This window comes from Neltuma alba, unplaced genomic scaffold, assembly GCF_004799145.2.
Source record: "Neltuma alba isolate B1F8T4 unplaced genomic scaffold, ASM479914v2 tig00011119_pilon, whole genome shotgun sequence".
Lineage (NCBI taxonomy): Eukaryota > Viridiplantae > Streptophyta > Magnoliopsida > Fabales > Fabaceae > Neltuma > Neltuma alba.
The window spans coordinates 489,789-509,078 of NW_021635856.1; the positions used below are offsets into that span (position 1 = coordinate 489,789).

A 19,290-nucleotide genomic window follows, 5' to 3' on the forward strand; every position below is an offset into this window, starting at 1 on the left:
TAAGAGACCAACAACTTAGGCGTCGAATAGGCCTCATATAACCCCGTTTTAAATCCGTTTTGCATGAAACTGCATCATCTTGAGTTCTCTCTCTGTTTTTTTTTCCCCCAACCACCTTAAGCTAATCATTGGGAAGATGTTGCAAATTGCATTACCTTTTTTGGTTGTCATATCTCAATATAAAGAGTGTTATTGGGCCCTAATATAAAAAGTGTTATTGGACCTCAGCCAGGGAAGGAAATCCAATGACCTTATAGGGATGGCGATTTGCGCTTCTCATTATGAGTGATAATTACAAGGTTGTTTTAAAATTATTCTGCATTTGTTTAAATTGTTTCTGTTTTCTTTTGTTTTTTTTTGCCCCAGCATTCTTGTTTTTGTTTTCAAAGAATTAAAATGACGATGTTCAAAATTTTGAAAAATAACCTAATATTATGCTTCTAAGATTTTATAGAAATGCTTTTTGACAAAAAAAAATGATGGTAAATATCTGTGGAAAATATTTGAAACTTGTCTTTATATTTAAAATCCTTAAAAGTTGAGTTTATTTATCAATCAATTCTTTAATTAAAATGTAAATGGATAAATTAAGCATGACATAATTTAATAAAAAAACTATACTACCTTAAATATAAGAGTTAGTTAACTAATTTAAGTAGATTAGAAAATAAATTAAATTAATTTTTTATAATAAATAAGTATTTTCATAATTAATAACATGTCTATCAAAATAATACACTCCATGTTTATTATTCATTAGATGACCCCAAAGCGAAAAGAAAATTAAAAAATTAAGCGCGGTTTCGGAGTTCACGATGATTAATTTTCTGCTTGGTTGGAGTTTTGTCATCTCACATTGTCTTCCTTTGACTGTGACGCAGTTGCAGCAGTGAATCAATTCCACTTTTGAATTGTCAAACGGCGTCGCTTCCGGGGACTGCCGGTGATGGGCGATGACCAATCATCTATCGTAATGTCCAACAGAGACAGAGATCGAGAGCTTCTCATCCCGGTGGCGGACTCCGCCGACGAAGACGCGGCTTGCAAGCCTTCTTCGTCTTCGTCTTCGTCGTCTTCACATCATGCTGGCCGGGAGGTGATCTCTTCATAGGTTATTTTAGGGTTTTAACAGTTCACATGCGCTTACATATCTTGCTATTCCGACAAAATACAAAAAAGAATAAGCCATTTAACCATATTTTGACTTTTCTGTTTTGTAATATCTCACTGCACCGTTAAATTGCTTTTGCGGGACTGCGCACATGTTTGTTTTGTTATTATTGACTGCGTCCGTTTAGGAAATTATGTAGTTCCTTTGACTTGGATTGGTACTATTTCTGGTTCGGAAAGATGATCAATTATGAATTTTAATGGCAGCTTCTTTTCCTGGCTAATTTTGTTACCCCACTTAATTCTGAGATCATTTTGATATTATGCAATGGGAACCTGAAGTGCTCCCTAATTTTTCACTGAGTGAAACTATGGTTTGCTATAGAACCACTCTTTAGGCAACCATAGCACGATCTTAACTATTGTGTTAAACCTACATTTACTATTTCAAAGGCAATTGTAATGAAATCAATTGCTTGTTATGGGGTTTATCGTACATCAAATGGGATACCTTTTTCTTTTCTTTTGTTTTGGTTTTTTTTTAAAGGACATGGGATCGATTGATATTTATATCAGGAGAAATTTTTATCTGTTGCCTCTTGAATATTAACCTCTACATTTTTTAGCAGTCTATTGATAATGAACTTTTAATTGAAGAAAGTGACACTTCTGATTTATGAGGCATTTCTGTACCACAGCATTGTATTAGGAGTACTTCTGTGTGCAATGCCTTACATTTTAAACTAATATCATAATTGAAATTTTCGAACATAAGCTCAATTATAATTAACAATGTGTTTGCTTTTCTTTGCTTGAGCTAGAGTCTTCTACTGGAAAACGTTAAACCACTGGTGAAGTTACCATTCATGTAAAGTGAATATCTCTGTTATATTACCAAAAAATGTTACTGGAATAGATGTTTAGTAATTGAGGAAGTTTCTCAATGGTCTTTTGGCTTTCATAAGACATAAAAAAGCCAAGTTATGCATAAACTGAGCAGTATTTTTGGTTAACAGTTACATTATATCTTGAGCACAGGAAGATTATGACTAAAGAATGAATTAGAGAGATTTAACTTTGTATGCTTGTCTGTTATCATTCTATGTTTTCTAAATTATAATCACAGTATCATGTATATGGAAGAAAAACACATAATTAATAATAGAGTAAATTTAACTTGTTAGTTTATAGATTTCAGTTGCTTAATTTAGTATGCAGTGTGCTGTGTACATCCCCAAGCTACAGAGAATGCTACTTAACTGACATATTATAATCATTCATCTCATTACTACTAGACTTGTCCTCACAAATTGAACTGATTTTTTCATTTCACAAAAATTAATAACTAACAAAATGTTCCCTCTATTGCATCTGCTCACTTATTAACTCTAAAGCATCTGTCTGACTGATTGCTATGTGTTGTTTCATCATTTTGTAGACTTTTTACAAGGTTGTTAGGAGCTGGGCATCCAAAAAATTCATGACTGGCTGGTGCGCGATTCTTTCTCCAATCTGATATCTTGCTACTTATGCCATGTATGCTATGTTATTGCAAATTCTGACATATGTACTCAATTATTCTACCCCTACCTTTTAATTAATTTGTTGTTGTCTCCTGAAGAAACATGTCATTTGCAAGCTTTGCATTCTCTAAAATCTCAGTCTAGCTTCAATTCTTGAGCCATAATATAGTTCTTTAGACATCCTGTTGCTTATGTTGTATGTGGTGGTATGGTACAAATTGCAAGTTATCGCACATGATAATCATAATCATTTTATGTTTGAAAGATCCCACAGACCTGCTTGATTAGGCTGAGAGGTGTATTCTTAATAATCTTTTCAAAGTTATACCCATTATGTAATGTGAAATCCTAATTAAATCTAATCCTAGGTTCTGTGGCCTATATTTCCAAATGGCTTACTGAGATCTACTGATTTCAGTTTAGCCCTATACGCTGATTCCCTAAATGATTGCGCTGTGTTTTGTGTGTGTGTGTGTGTGAAATACTTTGAATTCTAGCATTGCTTGAATTGAGAACACATTTAAAAGTCAAGTTGATGGAGAAATTAATTACACACAAATCAAGATGTTAGAATTAGAATACTTGTTGCCAAGAATGTTTCTTCTTCTGCTCTCTCCATTCTCCACTATTCCAGCTTCTACTCTTATAGATCTATGCTTTGTGAACAATTGCCTCATGATTACTTGTCCTTTCTTTTCAGATTGCGTACTGCTTTAGCCTTTTAGAATTTATGTAATCATTTTGTCTTTGCCACAGTTCCCTTTTGTGCATCACAAAAATCTTGATTGTTTGGAGCACTGGACAATAAAGAAAGCAAATGAAAAATGAAAGGTTTTCTGTCAGGTTTAACAGTTGCTACACCCCTAGTTTTTTTAATATCTTGTCTGTTCTCTTGGCATGCTTTAACCAAAGCTGCTCCCCCCCCCCCTTTTCTGGGTGACAAAACCTACTTGTTTTATAACTATTGAATTGCAATGTCAACAGTTCCCTCAGCTAAGCCAATTGCTTGCAACATAAATGCATGTATTTGGCACGCATATATATATATATATATGTATGTGTGTTCTCTGTGTGTGTGTGTCTCGGCTATAACTCGTAGTTGGTTATTTTGCAGTGTCATTCTATTTCCACTGGCAATTACCTTCTATATCACATGGTGGTTTATTCATTTCGTGGATGGATTCTTTTCTCCAATCTATGCTCAACTTGGAATTGATATTTTTGGTAAGTGCTTTTACTTTTTAGGTACTTCCCCATCTCTCTCTCTCTCTCTCGGGATTTGGACAAGTTAACCCTCCCTTCCCCCATGGGGGACGGTACCCACCCACCCATCACATCCCCCTATTTTGGCCACTGCATCATATCTCTCTACCTCTAATGTATCGAACGTGTGTGATGAACTGTAAGGGAATTCACAATACCAATCTGGAAAAAGATTTGTCTAAAATGCACACTACACTTTGAAGAGTAAAATGCAGAATGATTAACTATCAATAGAGAAATCAGCTATTCATACAACTGTACCGGTGAGTAGATAACTTACTCCCTTGATTTTTTCATCAAGGATAACTATCTGCTCTATGTTCTCTAAAGTATTGTGGAGGAGCCAAATCCTTTGGACTTCTACAAGTCATGGGTTAGGTTGTTGTTGTTGTTGTTGTGTTTTTTTTTTTTTTTTTGAAAAAATGGGAGTGTTTTTCTAAGAATATTATTTAAGGTTGTTAAAAAATTACTATTTAGTAATCTGTAGTAGACATTAGGATGAATATGAATTCAATATTCTTAATATCCATTTTATTTGTGTTTTACTGTATTTAACCCCCTTTCTCCCTACTCCCTCTTTTTAAGTAAAAATGTGGGAATGGAGAACAAAACTGGTGGAAGTGATTGTTTGGAAATTATAAAGATAATTGAGTGTTGTTATCTCTAGTACTCCCCAGATGGATTGAACTTGATGTTAATGTCATTTGCTGATTTCTGATTCTTAATTAGGTCTTGGATTTGTAACTTCCATAACTTTCATCTTCTTGGTGGGGGTTTTCATGTCATCATGGTTGGGTGCATCTGTTTTGGGCCTTGGCGAGTGGTTTATTAAGCGAATGCCCCTTGTTCGTCACATTTATAATGCCTCTAAGCAGATTAGTGCTGCTATCTCACCAGGTGTGTCACTGTGTGTATGTAAACACCTTGCTCTACTATAAGGTACAAGTGCATCAATGTTGATTGAGAAGGATTATATTGACATATTTACTGTCACAGATCAAAACACACAAGCCTTCAAAGAAGTGGCCATCATTCGGCATCCACGAGTTGGTGAATATGCATTTGGATTTATCACCTCATCTGTTGTTCTTCAGGTTTCCAAGGAGCTTTCTGTTTCATGTATTTCACATTTGGAAAATATTCATGCAGCATTAACATGAGTTTCTGAATGCATGACATGATATTGCTATATTGTGTGGACCTTTAGGTTGCATTACGCATATTGATACTGGTTCAGGCAAATATTTGTCTTGGATGGTGTGATGTGCTCATCCGTACAGTGCATATATTAGGTATACGATTTACAGATACTTCATCAGTAAAGCTATCAAATTTTAGCATTAGCATCAAAACTGTGGTCTTACTGTAGGAGTAAGAATTCAATTCATTGAATGGCTGAAAAGTTTTGGTATGAGGGCTGCTAATTGTTGGCTTGTTGCCTCTTGCTGTTCACCTCTCTTTCATTGTTCTCAATTCTAATATTCACCTTTCTTTTATTGTTCTCAATTCTAATGCTGTCTGTTGCTGTATATCCTTTTAAGTTCTTTTATTTATGTAATGCATTTCACAAGTTGTCCAACATGAGTTTTATATTGGAGTTTTAAGCAATTTTACTTGTTGAAACTGAAAGTTTTCACGTATACAGAATTACTCTGGAGAGGAGGAGCTATGCTGTGTCTATGTTCCAACGAATCATCTTTATATTGGTGATATATTTCTTGTCAACACCAAGGATGTCATTAGACCAAACTTATCAGTCCGTGAAGGGATTGGTGAGTGATTCTAGATTTATAACTTCTTTAAATTCACCTGCTGCTATTATTATTTGAGTAAGGCCTATGTTTTCTTTTTTGAGCTTCTTAATTCTGTCTAAACTTTGTCTGGATAACTTACTGAAAGAGAGAGAAAAACGAAGTTATGGACCAACTTCTTTGAGTATTTCAAGTTTCATATGATGTGCTAGTTTTCTTTCATGAGTAGTACTTCCCTAGGAAGTGGCTAAATTTGTTTTCAAATGGCAGAAATTGTCGTTTCTGGAGGCATGTCAATGCCACAAATCCTATCAACGTTAGATCCTCGAGTCATGCCAGCAGATAGAATCAGACCTCCCAGCTGAGAAGTAGAGGAAGAAAATACGGGTTGTTACGTTTTTTATTTTTAGTACGTTTAAGTTTTCCCAAGTAGCTTGGTTTAATATGGAGCAAAGAATGCAATATTTGAATTTAAATTAGTTATTGCTGAGGAATAGAGATCAGATTGTGTGATGGAATTGTGTAAGAGATATTTGTTTCTGTGTAATAGAAATTTGAATTTGCCGTTCGTTTTAATTTGGGTTGGTGGTGGATGGCGACACAGGTATTACCAATTAACCATCTGATAATTTTGTGCATCAGGTTCTTTCTGCAAATGGTGAAGTTTAGATGGATTCTATTAGCACCTATTACTTTTTTCTTGTTACTGTTCGTAACTTTTTTATGTAAAATTTGTATAGCAGTTAAAGTTTTGATGATAATGTCACTTGACTGGCGAAAATAAAAGGGTAAAGCAGATAAAAGATAATGTAACTTGTAATGTTATAACTCAAGAATTGCAAATGAAGACCAGCCTTGGCCTTTTTTTTTTTTTTTTCCAGGCTGAATCACGGTCATGCTTTTTGATCAACCATAAAGTTTTGTTGGTGAAAAGGAAACAGAAAAACTTTAGTAAAATTTTGATCTTGAGAATTTTTATATAAGTTAAATATATTAAATTATATAAAATTAAAAATAATTAATTACTTAAAATTGAAAATAAATCAAAGAAGCGGTAAAATAATAATTTCTATTTAATTTATTTATAGTTAGGTAATATGATAAATTGATTCGTAATCTTATATACTTGTCTTACCAATCAAATCAAAGCAAGTGGCTTTTAAAACATTAATTAATAATATTAATACTGGGGTTTGTTATAAAACAAATAACATAAAAAGCACTCTATCGGAAATGATACCTTAAGTATGTAAGACTACTTTTTTTTCTTTTACTTGTTTTGCATTCAACTTAACCTATTGGACTTAAAACTAATTTTTGTCAAATCAGGTGTATAAAACTTAAAATCTTCTTAACAAGTTTGTTTATTAGGATTCAAATTTGCGTTTTATTCCCCCTATTTAATGATATTAAATTTTGTTTATTTTTTTGATGCAACAATTCTTATTTATTATTTTCATCATAAAATTATATTTGTCCATATTTCAAAATTGTGATAAAAGTAACAACAAAATATCAAGATTGATAAAAATTGATATGATGTCTTTTGAGATTCACAATTACGAGGTTAATTATATTAAAATTATAATTAAAAGATTAATAATTGTCCCATTAAAAATGTAAAAAAAAAAGAGCAGCATGTAAGTTAATAATAATTTTATTATTTAATTAGTAATGTTATAAGGATGATAATATACATTTGATCCGGAGGAAATAATTAAATTAAATTAAAGTGTAGTCTCTTCTTGAAAATAGCCCGACCCTTGCGGCCGGCTCAGGTTAGTTCGCGCCTTCGCGGCGCTTCCTGAGCACATTCTAAAGTCAGCCGCATCACTTTGTAAACCCTAGCTGCCAGACGTTCTTTATAAGCAGGGCCAAGTGTGTTGCATTTCCTAGTTCCCGCCTCGCAGCTTTCGTCTTGTCGTTCTAGGGTTTGTAGCTGCCGGTTGAAAATCACTCTACGAATCTGTTTTTTCGCTTCTCCCGTTCTCTTGTTTCTCTAGCAAGAATGTCTGTGTTGAACGGTTTTTCTTATTTTTCACCTTTTGGTACCTAATTGTTTGATTTGTTAGCGGAAAACAAGCGGGACAGTGACGATTTTGATGTTAAGGTCTCGTTCGTCGTAATTGGCCTAACCGGCCTTGCCGACCATCCTGATATATCACCACCCATATTCCGAGTCCCATCGTTGATTTAGATAATTATTCATATAAGAAGATCTAGTTGCGTTTTTTTCTTAGTGTTTTGTACTTCAAAGGCTTTTAATGTTTATTTTTATTTGATTTCTGCACCATTCCGGGATTTATCGCCCAATGATTAGATCATAACAAATAGACAAGCATATGTCTGAATAATCATGTGGAACAATCTAATCTTCTCTATGAGGCCGATAAACAGTTTTTGGCTTCCTTCAAACTTTGGTTTCGCCCTTCTACATGCGTAATGAGTGACATATGAAACCCTCTTTTTACTCTCTCTCTCTCTCTCTCTCTCTCTCTCTCTCTTTTGTATATTTTACCTCTTAACAAAGAGGGTGCCTCATCGTTTCTAATGGTGGGCTTTAAGTGATGCTCCTCTACCTTGCCGATGATGAAAGTTATGGTATTGTGTATTGTATGATATTTCATGATTACTATACCAACTACTGCCTTCCTTCTGAGGCCTTTGACTGCTCATTTACTGTAGTTCTCTGTCATCTATAGGTTTTGTTTTCTTAAGCTCGTATCTCGTTGTAGCTTTTGAGTTTCTATTATAAAATTGATTGCCTGTTCGAATTTAACTAGCGGCGTGAGATTTGATGGCAGGGTCATGTGATGAACAGAAGCATAGTTCAGATGATATTTTTGTGATTATTTCGTTTTAAGTCTTTCGCTCCTATCTGATGACCCTTTCAAACTTCTATTAGACTCGGTTCTGGTTAATGGGTGCAAAGGTTTTACATTCCTTTCTGCCTAGTGTTCGTCTATGTTTTACCCCCAGAGGCCTTTTTCCCCTATGCATTTAGTTTCTATTTGGGACTTTGTCTGCCCCTTTAGCAGTGTCATTGAGTGCTTTAGGGATGAACATGTCCCAGATAATTATCCATCCGAATCACTTTGTCAGCTTTTATTTTTGTTTGCTTGCTGATCATTATAGGATGGAATATTGACAAGCATCTCAAGTTATGGGGTATATATGTTTTTATTATATATTAATGTCACTGATGACAATTTTAAAGGCTTGTTTCTCAAAACATTCGCAGTGGCCGCCTGAGAGCTTTCGCCTTTGCCGGGCTTGAGAGCTAATGCTGCTGTAATCCTTCCTTGGATGTCTGAGACATTTGCATGTGATGTTTTCGATGTTTTTTGGCATTATTGTCCCGATTGTAAATTTTGCGAAGTGAATTTGTTTGCAAGTTACTGTTAGTTGTTTGAAGTACTTTTTTGGTCATTCTTCTGATATTCTGTCTTAAATTCCTGTGATGCTTCTCTTATGCAAAACTTCAATAAATTTTGAAGTCATAATTCATGTGAGTTATATGTTCAATGATGACAAATCCAAAGGCTTGTTTCTCAATACATTTGCAGTGGCCGCCTAAGAGCTTTCGCCTTCGCCGGGCTTGAGAGCTAATGCTGCCCCAATCCTTCCTTGGATGTCTGAGACTCTTCTCACTAATTGTTCTTGAACCTCTCCTTTTGAACCGAATGGTGTAGTTTTTTAATAGCGAATTTTTTTCCTCAATTCTTTTTCTCCAAGGAGAGGCCAATGTTTGCAATATGTCATTTTTTAATAAATAATTACAATTCTACAATTGGTTGCGCAAGCGTTAATGTTACGTAGTCTTTTAGTTAATCTATTGATATTGTCTTAACACTTCTGTTGCGTGATTGTAGGTAGCTTACAACTGATATGATGGTATTGTTCATGTAAAGTGTGATGTCATTTTACGAGGGAATTAATTGTCCAGTGATGACATCTCAAAGGCTTGTTTCTCAAAACATTCGCAGTGGCCGCCTAAGAGCTTTCGCCTTCGCCAGGCTTGAGAGCTAATGCTGCACCAATCCTTCCTTGGATGTCTGAGGCAATGCATGTTTAATATTAAGCTAAACTTACTAATTGATAAGAATTATAAATATGATTAATTTTTTTAAAAAATTACATTACTTGTTGATGATGTATTATTAATATAAAATTAACTTAGTTGTATTAGAAATATAAAACCAACTGTGTATGATCGGTAAATCAAAATTAGTGCAATTGGTGCATTCTACTAGTCTTGTTTTCTGCTACCTGCGTTGGGTTCTCCTATACTATTCGCTTAGAACAAATTCGAAGTCATTGTTGAGTTTATTGGTCAGTATTCACAAATTCAAAGGCGTGTTTCTCGATATCTGCAGTGGCCACCCGAGAGCTTTCGCGTCTGCGGGGTTGAAGCGTCTGTGCTGTTACAATCCTTTGATGCTTGAGCCCGAGGTCAAAATATTGAAGCATCTTCTGTTTATTTCTTTGCAATTTGTTTATCCTTTTCATCCATAGGACGTTGGTTAACCGAATGTTTCATTCTTATACGGAATACAACTAGTTTAAGAGGTTATGTTGACAGTTAACCCATGGAGGGAGACAATTGCTTCCTACCCTGGCATTCTGAACGCCTTGGGAGATTCTGATTTGAGTATGTCGTATGTGCGTTTTGGTTCAGTTGATGAAGTTGAGTGCTCCTCATATAGTCTTTGATTCCACTTGACAGTGTTGAACGAAGCATGCTTGTGCCTGACTACCTGTTGAACAAGATCATTGAAATTCAAACTTAAAAATGTATGCTTAAGTTTGAACAAAATCAAACCGGGGAATTTGAACAATTCGAATGCATTTGGTTTCTTGATGGATCCGTTATTTGTTCGAATTCCCCGGTTTGATTTTTTTGGTGGTTAATCCGGTTTGATTTCGATCTTAAAATGGATACTTTCCGGCTATTTTGTGATCGGGGAGTTGGTGGACGCGGAATGATTTGCCTTCGGTAGCGCAAGGCTTGAGACCAGATAAGTGTTGCAAAAGAGGGAAAACGAAAGGAAACTATTGTCTCTAATCAGTCAGAAATTATCAAGTTCTTGTATATGGAAAATAGTCGTAATTAAAACTGTATTCATAAAAATATTTCTCATCAAAATATAATTTTCATTAATATTATATTTTTATGTCGCTGTCGTTAACTGTGTAGCGGCATTTAATTTTGACTAATTAATAATTAATTCTTTCCGTGGAAGAAATTTACACCGTTTGATGTTGTAGGATGCATTTTTACTAATAAGTAGCAATTTGTAAAATTGTCAATTGTATTTCTCAAGGTCACCAGTATTCCCAGTGTAACGGATATTTTCGTCTCCAATCAGAATTTCTTTTCGGTTACCTCAAATGAATTTGAAAAGACGGTGTAAGCTAGCCATCTAAATTTATTTAACGATATTAGTCACAACCGAATTGGTAAAGATGTATGTGATCGATAAATATACAAGTGTACACTCAATTGGTATCTCTTGTACAATGCCCAAGTAGCAACAATTCAGCAAATGCAGTTTACCCCAGCATTGCGCCAAAATTAGGTGTATATCGAAAAATCCATGAATGATATCTACAGTTTTTCTGGCTAAATCTTGTCAGCCTATTCTGCGGCCAATGGAGAAAATTCAATCTATTCAGAGAGGAAAGGCTTGACAAGCAGCGCGCTACCATTTCAATGGTTCATATTAGACCGAAATGATATCATCTCATAGCTGCAAGCTTCCTCATTAGCTTATTGCCATTACTCCGCAAGAACCAAGGAAAGGCTTACCAAGCTTGTTTTGAATTTGTCGCCTACTTACAATCAGTGGCTGTATTCTAAATGAACACGTATGAGCAAGAACCATTGAAATGGTAGCACGCTGTGTGCCGATGGATGAAAACTCATATCCTTTGACAATCATCTGACTTCTTATGCTGCCATTGGAAGATCTTTCCGGATGAGCTACCACAGCATCAGGGAATTGTAACACATTAGAGTGAGTGGCGCTACGTTTTTGTTTCTCAATAATCCCCCCCAAACTCTGCACTGGTAGTTCATCCCCTCCAGAATTTTGATTTACTTCAGATTCAGACTCTTCTGAACCATTTAAAACTCTCTTGGCCTCCTTAAATAAACCAATGGCACGCCATGCATCAGCAACCAGGTTCTTGGTAGTCATTTCAGGAGAAACACCCCTCTCTTCCATAATTTTGAGCAGGTCTTCTGCTTTCCCTGGTTGTTTTGCTTCTCCATACCCCCAAATTAGAGTTTCGTAAGTTTTGAGGTTTGAGGGAATTCCCATTTCACACATTTTCTCATGAATACGAGAAGCTCGATCCATTTTGCCAGCAGCACACCATCCACTAATGATGGTAGTGAAAAGAACAACATTTGGGTGCACACCATATTTGCTCATTGAAGTCAGAAGAGCCTCTGCTTTTCCTGGCAGTCCAGCACGTACATAACCTTTGGCAAGGATGCTATATGCATGGATATCAGGTTCTATCCCAGCCTTCACCATGTCATTGAATATCTCCTCGCAATTGTCCATCAGCCCTGCTGAGCTCCATGCGTTCATAATGGTGCTAAATGTAATTACATCTGGTTTGACCCCAAATTCTTCCATCAATGTCAGTGCCTGACCAATTCACATATGCAACTTTAATGTTTCACGATAATAATGACTACGGAAAAAGGTACAAGCCATCAACATACACACTAACAAACAGAAAGATTTCATAGTGGAAGAAGTTAGGATTATATAACTTCAGGGCATTCATTTTTCTCACCATGGTAGAAAAATAGAAAGAACCCTGGGCTATAATTATCCATGAGCTTCACAGGGGTGAATAAAATAACAACAATAGGAAAAACTATCTTATGGCAAGCATCAAATTTGAGTATTTACCTCATCTACTCCATTGGTGTCCATAATGTCCAAATATCCTTTGATAAGAGAGTTGAAAACTACCAGATTTGGATGCAATCCAAGCTCCTTCATTCTGTATAGAAACCTCAAGGCATCCGCCATATTCCCTTCTTTACAATAGCCACTTATTATGATACCACAGGTTCGTTCATTAGGCGAGACTTTATTATACTGCATTTTCAATATCAACCTTTCAGCTCTCTCTGTTTCTCTACTCTGAGCATAAGCCCTTGCCAGAGTGTTGTAAGTCACAGCATCAGGCTGCAGGCCAGAAGCCACCATCTTGTGCACAACATTCCACGCTTCTTCTAGTTTCTTCTTGGTACACCAGGCTTGGATGAGAATATTATATGTTCTCTCATTGGGTTTCACATTTTCATCTATTGTCATCATTTCTAGTAATTTCATAGATTCTTCAGGCCTTCCAGCAACTCCAAATCCTTTGATGAGAGTGTTAAAAGTACTTGTTGTAGGTTTACATCCATAATGCTTCATTTTTTGAAAGATTTCCATGGCTTTGTCTACATTGCCAGAATCAGAAAAGGCATTGATCATGGCATTAAAAAGTATTGAGTCAGGCTTCAAGCCATTCTCTTCAACTTTGGAAAGAAGTGAAGGAATGGACTTGAATCTCTTCAAGCGGGTCAGGGCAGCTACAAGAGTAGTGTATGTTATAAGCGTTGGCCTATGCCCTCCCTCTATTAAACCATTAAAGATGGCCTGGGCTTCACGAGGCTTGCCTCTCCCAATCAAGGCATTCATCAGTTTTGTTCTTGAATGAACTGTTTGACAACTGTTGTGGTCCATGCAGATGAGACAACGTGATTCTTTGCATGGTTCTTCTGGAGTCGAGCTTAATTTCATTCGACTGTACTGCTTCAATCCCTGTTTCAAAATTACCACAAGTTCCACATTACTTTCCCTTGTATGTAAATTGAACCCTTATGAAGCTTACCCACTAATTACTTATGCAAAAAAAAACAAAAAAAAGTAATTATCCTGGTCACTTAACAAAAATAATTATCTTGGTCACTTGATCAATCATCAAACATTGTTCAGGCCCCCGCCTTAGAGGGCTGAATTATTTCTCCCGATCTATATGACAAGGATTTAAATATTTGATCTTCCATATTATCATAGGTATCATTACTAATAATTTGGATCCGTCAATAACTGGAGACAGAATACAGTTTCAAGTTCCAGATGTATTAATAAGGTTTAGATATTGGATATTGCAAGCTTAACATGGTTATGATCATCTAGATCCTTGTTTACCTAGGGACAGAAAAGTGCTTCCAAGTTCCAGCGTTTACTCTCAAGTTGTAATAATAGACCTTTCAATGTATGAGAAAATAATAGATGACAAGAAGATACCGAAAATCTCAACAACCACTAGTGATGTCCTTGTCATGATAATAAATGCTGAAGTCATCTCAAAGATCGTAAAAGCATACAGTTTATATTTTAATCAGGCTTCTGGCTATCTGGTATAATCGTACAGACTTCATCTAAATGGAAATCAGAGCAAGACACACATTCAGATAATTAAAATAAGTTATTCAAGTCCTATTACTCCCCAACCATCAGTTTCAAACGCTATATATTCTACCGAATAGACCAGGCATCCATACAAATCTTGTCTAGCTAAAGAAGAATAATTTAAACAAAGCATTAACCAGAATAGTGCAAATCCTGATAAAACAGAAAACCACTGAATTACTATATATATGTAATCAGTGATGTGAATCTATCTAGCAAGTCAGACATAGTTCATATCAATCGGTGAATACAGTTTGCATGACATAACGGTTCATCCAGTTGAGTATGGCCTTTGTCATAATGGTTGAGTTGACATAAATCAATTCTCATGGTCCAGCAATGCAAGAATTTCCTTATATCTCGCATGCTGAACATCCACTATCTGGTGCTATTGAAATCACATAATTCAAGAATGAATAGGAGTAAGACAGGATCACTCTTCCTTTCTCTGTACACTTGTTTTTGCTGACACAACGGTTCGGGTTGTATTAACATGTAATGAATCTACGTATTTAGGGTCTCAATGTTTAACATGCTAGTGCTGATTGTAACTCGTTAAACTAATAGTCAGGCGATAACACATTCAACAGATGGATGGGTAAGATAACATGAGAAAATGTAGCAGTTTATGTTACCAAGACTGGTAATTCCTTAACTCGGTCATTGGTCATGAGAGCCCCCTTCTTGTTGCCATCCATGATCGTGAATAGACTTGATCAGTTTTTGCCAGCTGTTTTCCGCGTACTTCTCAAAACCTGAATGAAGCACCTTGCTAACCAGGTAAAAATTAGATTCTGGAGACCGGACACAAGTCCATTTCTACTGCTATTCCATCATCATAAAGGATTTGTCCTATGAAAATTATAGCCACGAATCAATCAGAGAATGTTACCTCTAAGTTTTAAAGTTAAAAGAGCGACAAGCAAGCAAGTATTCTAGCTTATTGTTCTAAAAATAAAAAGAAAAGAGAAATCAGTTTCAAAATCAACTATTGATTCACTTAAAAGGAAAAAAAATAGAGAAAAAAGCCCGCTGAATGAATGCAGAAACCAGAAATTAATAAATTAATAACGCGGCATTGAAACCGAGAAGCAGAGAACTCCGATGAAGACACAAAGATATAGTTCACTAATTGATCACATGAACTATCAACATTTACCAATCCTCTCAACTGAGGACAGGATCCCAGCTAACAGTAAAGACAAACTGACAATGGGAATCCAAATCCACTTCACATATAGTTTACGAGCTTGATGGCTCTTCGACAAACAAAAGTGAGGCACATACTCAAGGATCAGAAGCAAAATCATACTTGGGAACTCATACTGTTGTGTTCTAGAAATGCCCATCGCCAGTGAAAAAAAGAGAGAGAAAAGCATGAATGAAAGCGTACAAGTTGAGTTGAAGGTACCGCATGAGCTGGGGAGGAGAGAGAGCGTAGTGAGAAGAAGACTTGGTGCATGCAAATCACTAAATTGTAAACAAATCACAGAGGAGGGGAAATGGGAGTCGTGTGTGTGGCATCCGCTGGAGATTCTTATCCACAAATATTTATCAATATGAGATTTCAAGGCGCTTTTATGAGGCCATTGCCAGAAAAATACAAATGCGTCAGCAGAGTAGCAGACTTCTCTATGGGACTGCTTTCGCCACGCCAGCGTCCTATTGACAAGTCCAATTTTACCACGTACACCTCTCTCCTCCCCATTCTGAATCTCCCATCATTTTTAGTACATGAGTTTTTTAATTATAATTGTATAAGCGGAAATATATAATTTCCTATAAAATATTTTATTTTATATTAATATTGATAGTGACAGTGATAATCATAATAAAGAATAATGCTTATATATAATATTAAATCAATTTAGATGAGGTTAGATTTTTTTTTCCCTTAGCTATCCTCCAATTCTGACACTTTGAATCTAGTAAAAAAAAGTGCAGTCCCTCCCAACAAGCTCGTGCAAAAATTTGGAGTGCCAGGACCCGAAAAATGATTCAAACTCCGTGGCTTGGTTGCACATAATTGGATCTGGGTGGAATGGTTAGGCCTTCTTGGGCCGCAATTTGCCTTTCTCTTTAGAACTACGCGCCTAACAACACGTGATTTGTCTCAGTTTTCTAATTAGTTTGTTCTGTAATAAATTTTGTTAATTACTTGTTATCAATGTATATAAAATTGTAATAATTCTATTTGGAAGAGTTGTCAATGGCCCTAATCAGTTGGTAGGATGTGATTTGTCTAAGTTTGCCGACTGGTTTGCCCTGTAATGAATTTTCCTGATTATTTGTTGTCAATACATATAAAAGTGTTGTTAATATATTTGAAAGAGCAGTCAACACATCTAACAAAGTGATAATAAATTTCCTTGATTATTTGTTGTCAATACATATAAAAGTGTTATTAATATATTTGGAAGAGTTTTCACATTCGAAATTTCGGATCTTATTTGTTTAACCATATCAACATATGCACACCACATTTTCTTTTGAGCAGAAAAAGTTAGTAATTAATTCCGAGTCCATGAAACAAACAATTTTCAAAAACAATGTCAAATTACAAGATACCAAAAACATTAAGCTCATAAGAATTAAACAAATAAAACAATTCCATACTATGTGCAAAATATAATATACTGCACAAGTAAATTGAATATAACATATTATTAAAAACACCAATAGTATAGCTATTAACAACTTTGTTTTATTTATTGACTACAAAACAGACTTTCTATGACAGTAACAAAATTTCTGATATTAGATTATAGGGAAAATGACAATAAAATACCACCTGAATTCCAAAAAGACAAATAAGGGACCTGAATAAGTAAAATGACAAATAGGGCACTGGGTACCAATTTGGAATATAGATTTTCGGCCAAAAGACCGAATTGCCCTGATTGTCTCTGAACATTGAGTAGTGTATTCATGCGATAGAGAAAGGGAGAAACTGATTTCCTTCTACGAAACTAAATCCAAGTTCCTGCAGTCACCAAAAAGGATTTTTCAAAATCACGTTGCCGTCATCGTAGGAGTAGATTGCCATCGCTGAATTTGGTTACCATCGCTGAAATACATTGCCCTGTCTGAAATAACTTGTACCCCTGAAATTGTCGTCGTCGAAGAGGTCGCTGAAGTATTTGAATTATTCATGAGTGAGTAGAAGTTGATGGCGGGATTTGGATTATTCATTTTTGTGGCTGTTTCATGGTGAAATAGGAACAGGATTATTGCATTTGAGGGTTCATATTCAGTATTTGGTGAATGATGAAGCAGAAATCAGAAAATAGTCGCAAGCAATTACGTAATGTAATTGCTGTCATATGTTTGCTAGTTTTTGGTAAATCCCATTCCGTGAATGGTAAATTTTAATATACATGTAGTTAATTATGAAACTTAATAGTTCAATGTTTATTGTGATGTACTTCAGGTGCACGTTCACTGAATGATTTATTTATGCTTACAAGTTGCTCTTCCGGTAAAAACAGGTTTACAAAACCCATTGAAGAAGTGGTCACTTTCACTATAAAAGTTGTAAATCCCATTATGTGTTTTGTAAAATTCAGCGTGAAATTTTATTGGTGGTGAAAAGTAAGTTACTCATCCCCCGAAAATATATTGCAAAATCTATTAACAAAGCGGTCACTTTTATCACAAAAGTTGTAAATCCCAGCATATGTTTTATAAAATTCAACGTGAAATTTTATTGGTTTCTAGAAACAAGTTACCTATCCCCTGAAAACAGGTTACAAAAGCCATTTAAGAAGTAGTCATTTTCACTATAAAAGTTGTAAATCTCACTGTGTGTTTTGTAAAATTCAATGTGAAATTTTATTGGTTTTTAGAAACAAGTTGCTCATCCCCTAAAAAGAGGTTGCAAAACCCATTTAAAAAGTGATCATTTTCATTAAGAAAGTTGTAAATCTCACTACATGTTTTGTAAAATTCAACATATAATTTTATTGGTTTTTATAAACAAGTTGCCAATCCCTTGAAAACATGTTGCAAAACCCATTGAAGAAGTGATCATTTTCATTATGAAAGTTGTAAATCTCACTATGTGTTTTGTCAAATTCAGCGTGAAATTTTATTGATTTTTAGAAACAAGTTGCTCATCCCCTGAAAAGAAGTTGCAAAATTCATTTAAGAAGTGGTAATTTTCACTACAAAAGTTGTAAATATTACTCTATGTTTTGTAAAATTCAGCATAGAATTTTATTGGTTTTTAGAAACAAGTTGTCAATCCCTTGAAAACATGTTACAAAACTCATTGAAGAAGTGATCATTTTCACTACGAAAGTTGTAAATCTCACTATGTGTTTTGTCAAATTTAGTATGAAATTTTATTAGTTTTTAGAAACAAGCTGCCCATCTCCTGAAAACAAGTTACAAAACCCATTGAATAAGTGGTCATTTTTACTACGGAAGTTGTAAATCCCACTATACGTTTTGTCAAATTTAGCGTGAAATTTTATTAGTTTTTACAAACAAGTTATTTATCTCCTGAAAACAGGTTGCAAAACCCATTAACAAAGTAGTCACTTTCACTATAAAAGTTGTAAATCACAATATGTATTTTGTAAAATTCATAATTAACTACATGTATAGTAAAATTTACCATTCACATAGTGGGATTTACCATTCACGTAGTGGGATTTACTAAAAACCAGCAGGCATATGACAGCAGTTACGTAACGTAATTGCTTGTCATTGTTTTCTGATTTCCACTTCATCTTCCCCGCAGGTTCACTCCCTCTCTCACTACAAATCCTCTTTCCCACAACCAAAACCCACCAAATCAACAATCTCTACAGAATGGTGATGCGAAGGAGTAAGATAATAGCATTTCCAACATTCTTCTTTCCTTCTTCCCGCATTTCATCACCGTCGGTCTTCCTCTCTCCTTTCTCTCACTGCGTCGCTTTCTTCCTCTCTCCTTTCTCTCACTTTCAGACAGGGCATTTTGGTCTTTTGGCCAAAAATCTGAATTCCAGATTGGTACCCAGTCCCCTATATGTCATTTTGCTTATTCAGGTCCTTTATTTGTCTTTTTGGAATTCAGGTGGTATTTTATTGTCATTTTCCCTAGATTATATATTAACAGCAATAATGAGTTCCTTTGCATTTGGGGCACTTGAAAAATAGTGAAGGCCG

General features: G+C 35.3%; 2 protein-coding genes, 1 long non-coding RNA gene and 7 other non-coding genes across 16 annotated transcripts; 9 read left to right on the forward strand and 1 right to left on the reverse strand.

Annotated features, from left to right (window-relative positions):
- Positions 1-817: 817 nt before the first annotated feature.
- On the forward strand, positions 818-6,271 carry LOC114761403 (protein LIKE COV 1-like). 2 transcript variants are annotated; one of them, XR_003742144.1, is made up of 8 exons: positions 818-1,096; positions 2,549-2,601; positions 3,748-3,857; positions 4,626-4,793; positions 4,893-4,990; positions 5,104-5,188; positions 5,542-5,668; positions 5,918-6,223. XR_003742144.1 is itself a non-coding variant. In XM_028950767.1 (8 exons), the coding sequence occupies exons 1-7, from the start codon at positions 947-949 to the stop codon at positions 6,010-6,012; spliced, it is 801 nt and encodes a 266-aa protein (XP_028806600.1). In that variant the 5' UTR covers positions 824-946; the 3' UTR covers positions 6,013-6,034; positions 6,198-6,271. The 2 variants fall into 2 exon arrangements, 1 of the variants encoding a protein (XP_028806600.1); XM_028950767.1 differs by lacking the exon at positions 5,104-5,188 and having other exon boundaries at positions 824-1,096; positions 5,918-6,034; positions 6,198-6,271.
- A 1,461-nt stretch (positions 6,272-7,732) lies between these two features.
- On the forward strand, positions 7,733-7,830 carry LOC114761414 (small nucleolar RNA Z43). The gene has a single exon (XR_003742151.1). It is a non-coding gene; the product is annotated as a small nucleolar RNA Z43 (small nucleolar RNA).
- Positions 7,831-8,150: 320 nt separating this feature from the next.
- Positions 8,151-10,343, forward strand: LOC114761384 (uncharacterized). Its single transcript, XR_003742142.1, has 2 exons — positions 8,151-8,328; positions 8,366-10,343. It is a non-coding gene; the product is annotated as an uncharacterized LOC114761384 (long non-coding RNA).
- On the forward strand, positions 8,229-8,310 carry LOC114761409 (small nucleolar RNA U83). Its single transcript, XR_003742146.1, has one exon. It is a non-coding gene; the product is annotated as a small nucleolar RNA U83 (small nucleolar RNA).
- Positions 8,449-8,537, forward strand: LOC114761413 (small nucleolar RNA snR60/Z15/Z230/Z193/J17). The gene has a single exon (XR_003742150.1). It is a non-coding gene; the product is annotated as a small nucleolar RNA snR60/Z15/Z230/Z193/J17 (small nucleolar RNA).
- Positions 8,695-8,794, forward strand: LOC114761410 (small nucleolar RNA snoR99). The gene has a single exon (XR_003742147.1). It is a non-coding gene; the product is annotated as a small nucleolar RNA snoR99 (small nucleolar RNA).
- On the forward strand, positions 8,842-8,965 carry LOC114761408 (small nucleolar RNA SNORD14). The gene has a single exon (XR_003742145.1). It is a non-coding gene; the product is annotated as a small nucleolar RNA SNORD14 (small nucleolar RNA).
- LOC114761412 (small nucleolar RNA SNORD14) lies at positions 9,167-9,290 on the forward strand. The gene has a single exon (XR_003742149.1). It is a non-coding gene; the product is annotated as a small nucleolar RNA SNORD14 (small nucleolar RNA).
- LOC114761411 (small nucleolar RNA SNORD14) lies at positions 9,588-9,710 on the forward strand. The gene has a single exon (XR_003742148.1). It is a non-coding gene; the product is annotated as a small nucleolar RNA SNORD14 (small nucleolar RNA).
- A 703-nt stretch (positions 10,344-11,046) lies between the features above and the next one.
- Positions 11,047-15,582, reverse strand: LOC114761372 (pentatricopeptide repeat-containing protein At5g21222). 6 transcript variants are annotated; one of them, XM_028950727.1, is made up of 4 exons: positions 15,530-15,582; positions 14,772-14,988; positions 12,577-13,482; positions 11,047-12,306 (listed from the first exon to the last, which is right to left on the reverse strand). In XM_028950727.1, exons 2-4 carry the CDS (start codon positions 14,832-14,834, stop codon positions 11,413-11,415), a joined length of 1,863 nt encoding a protein of 620 aa, XP_028806560.1. In that variant the 5' UTR covers positions 14,835-14,988; positions 15,530-15,582; the 3' UTR covers positions 11,047-11,412. The 6 variants fall into 6 exon arrangements, with proteins under 6 accessions (XP_028806560.1, XP_028806564.1, XP_028806563.1 ...); XM_028950731.1 differs by having other exon boundaries at positions 14,793-14,988; positions 15,530-15,579; XM_028950730.1 differs by lacking the exon at positions 15,530-15,582 and adding an exon at positions 15,449-15,526 and having other exon boundaries at positions 14,793-14,988.
- Positions 15,583-19,290: the final 3,708 nt, after the last annotated feature.

What these genes read in the sequence shown, in the direction of transcription:
- LOC114761403 (XM_028950767.1), top strand. Translation starts at nt 947, where the DNA reads ATGGGCGATGACCAATCATCTATCGTAATGTCCAACAGAGACAGAGAT. An exon ending in ACTTGGAATTGATATTTTTG is followed by an intron (nt 3,858 to 4,625) that starts GTAAGTGCTTTT and finishes ATTCTTAATTAG; the next exon opens with GTCTTGGATTTGTAACTTCC. An exon ending in TAGTGCTGCTATCTCACCAG is followed by an intron (nt 4,794 to 4,892) that starts GTGTGTCACTGT and finishes TTACTGTCACAG; the next exon opens with ATCAAAACACACAAGCCTTC.
- LOC114761372 (XM_028950727.1), bottom strand. Translation starts at nt 14,834, where the DNA reads ATGGATGGCAACAAGAAGGGGGCTCTCATGACCAATGACCGAGTTAAG. An exon ending in TTAAGGAATTACCAGTCTTG is followed by an intron (nt 13,483 to 14,771) that starts GTAACATAAACT and finishes ATTTTGAAACAG; the next exon opens with GGATTGAAGCAGTACAGTCG. An exon ending in ACACCAATGGAGTAGATGAG is followed by an intron (nt 12,307 to 12,576) that starts GTAAATACTCAA and finishes TGAATTGGTCAG; the next exon opens with GCACTGACATTGATGGAAGA.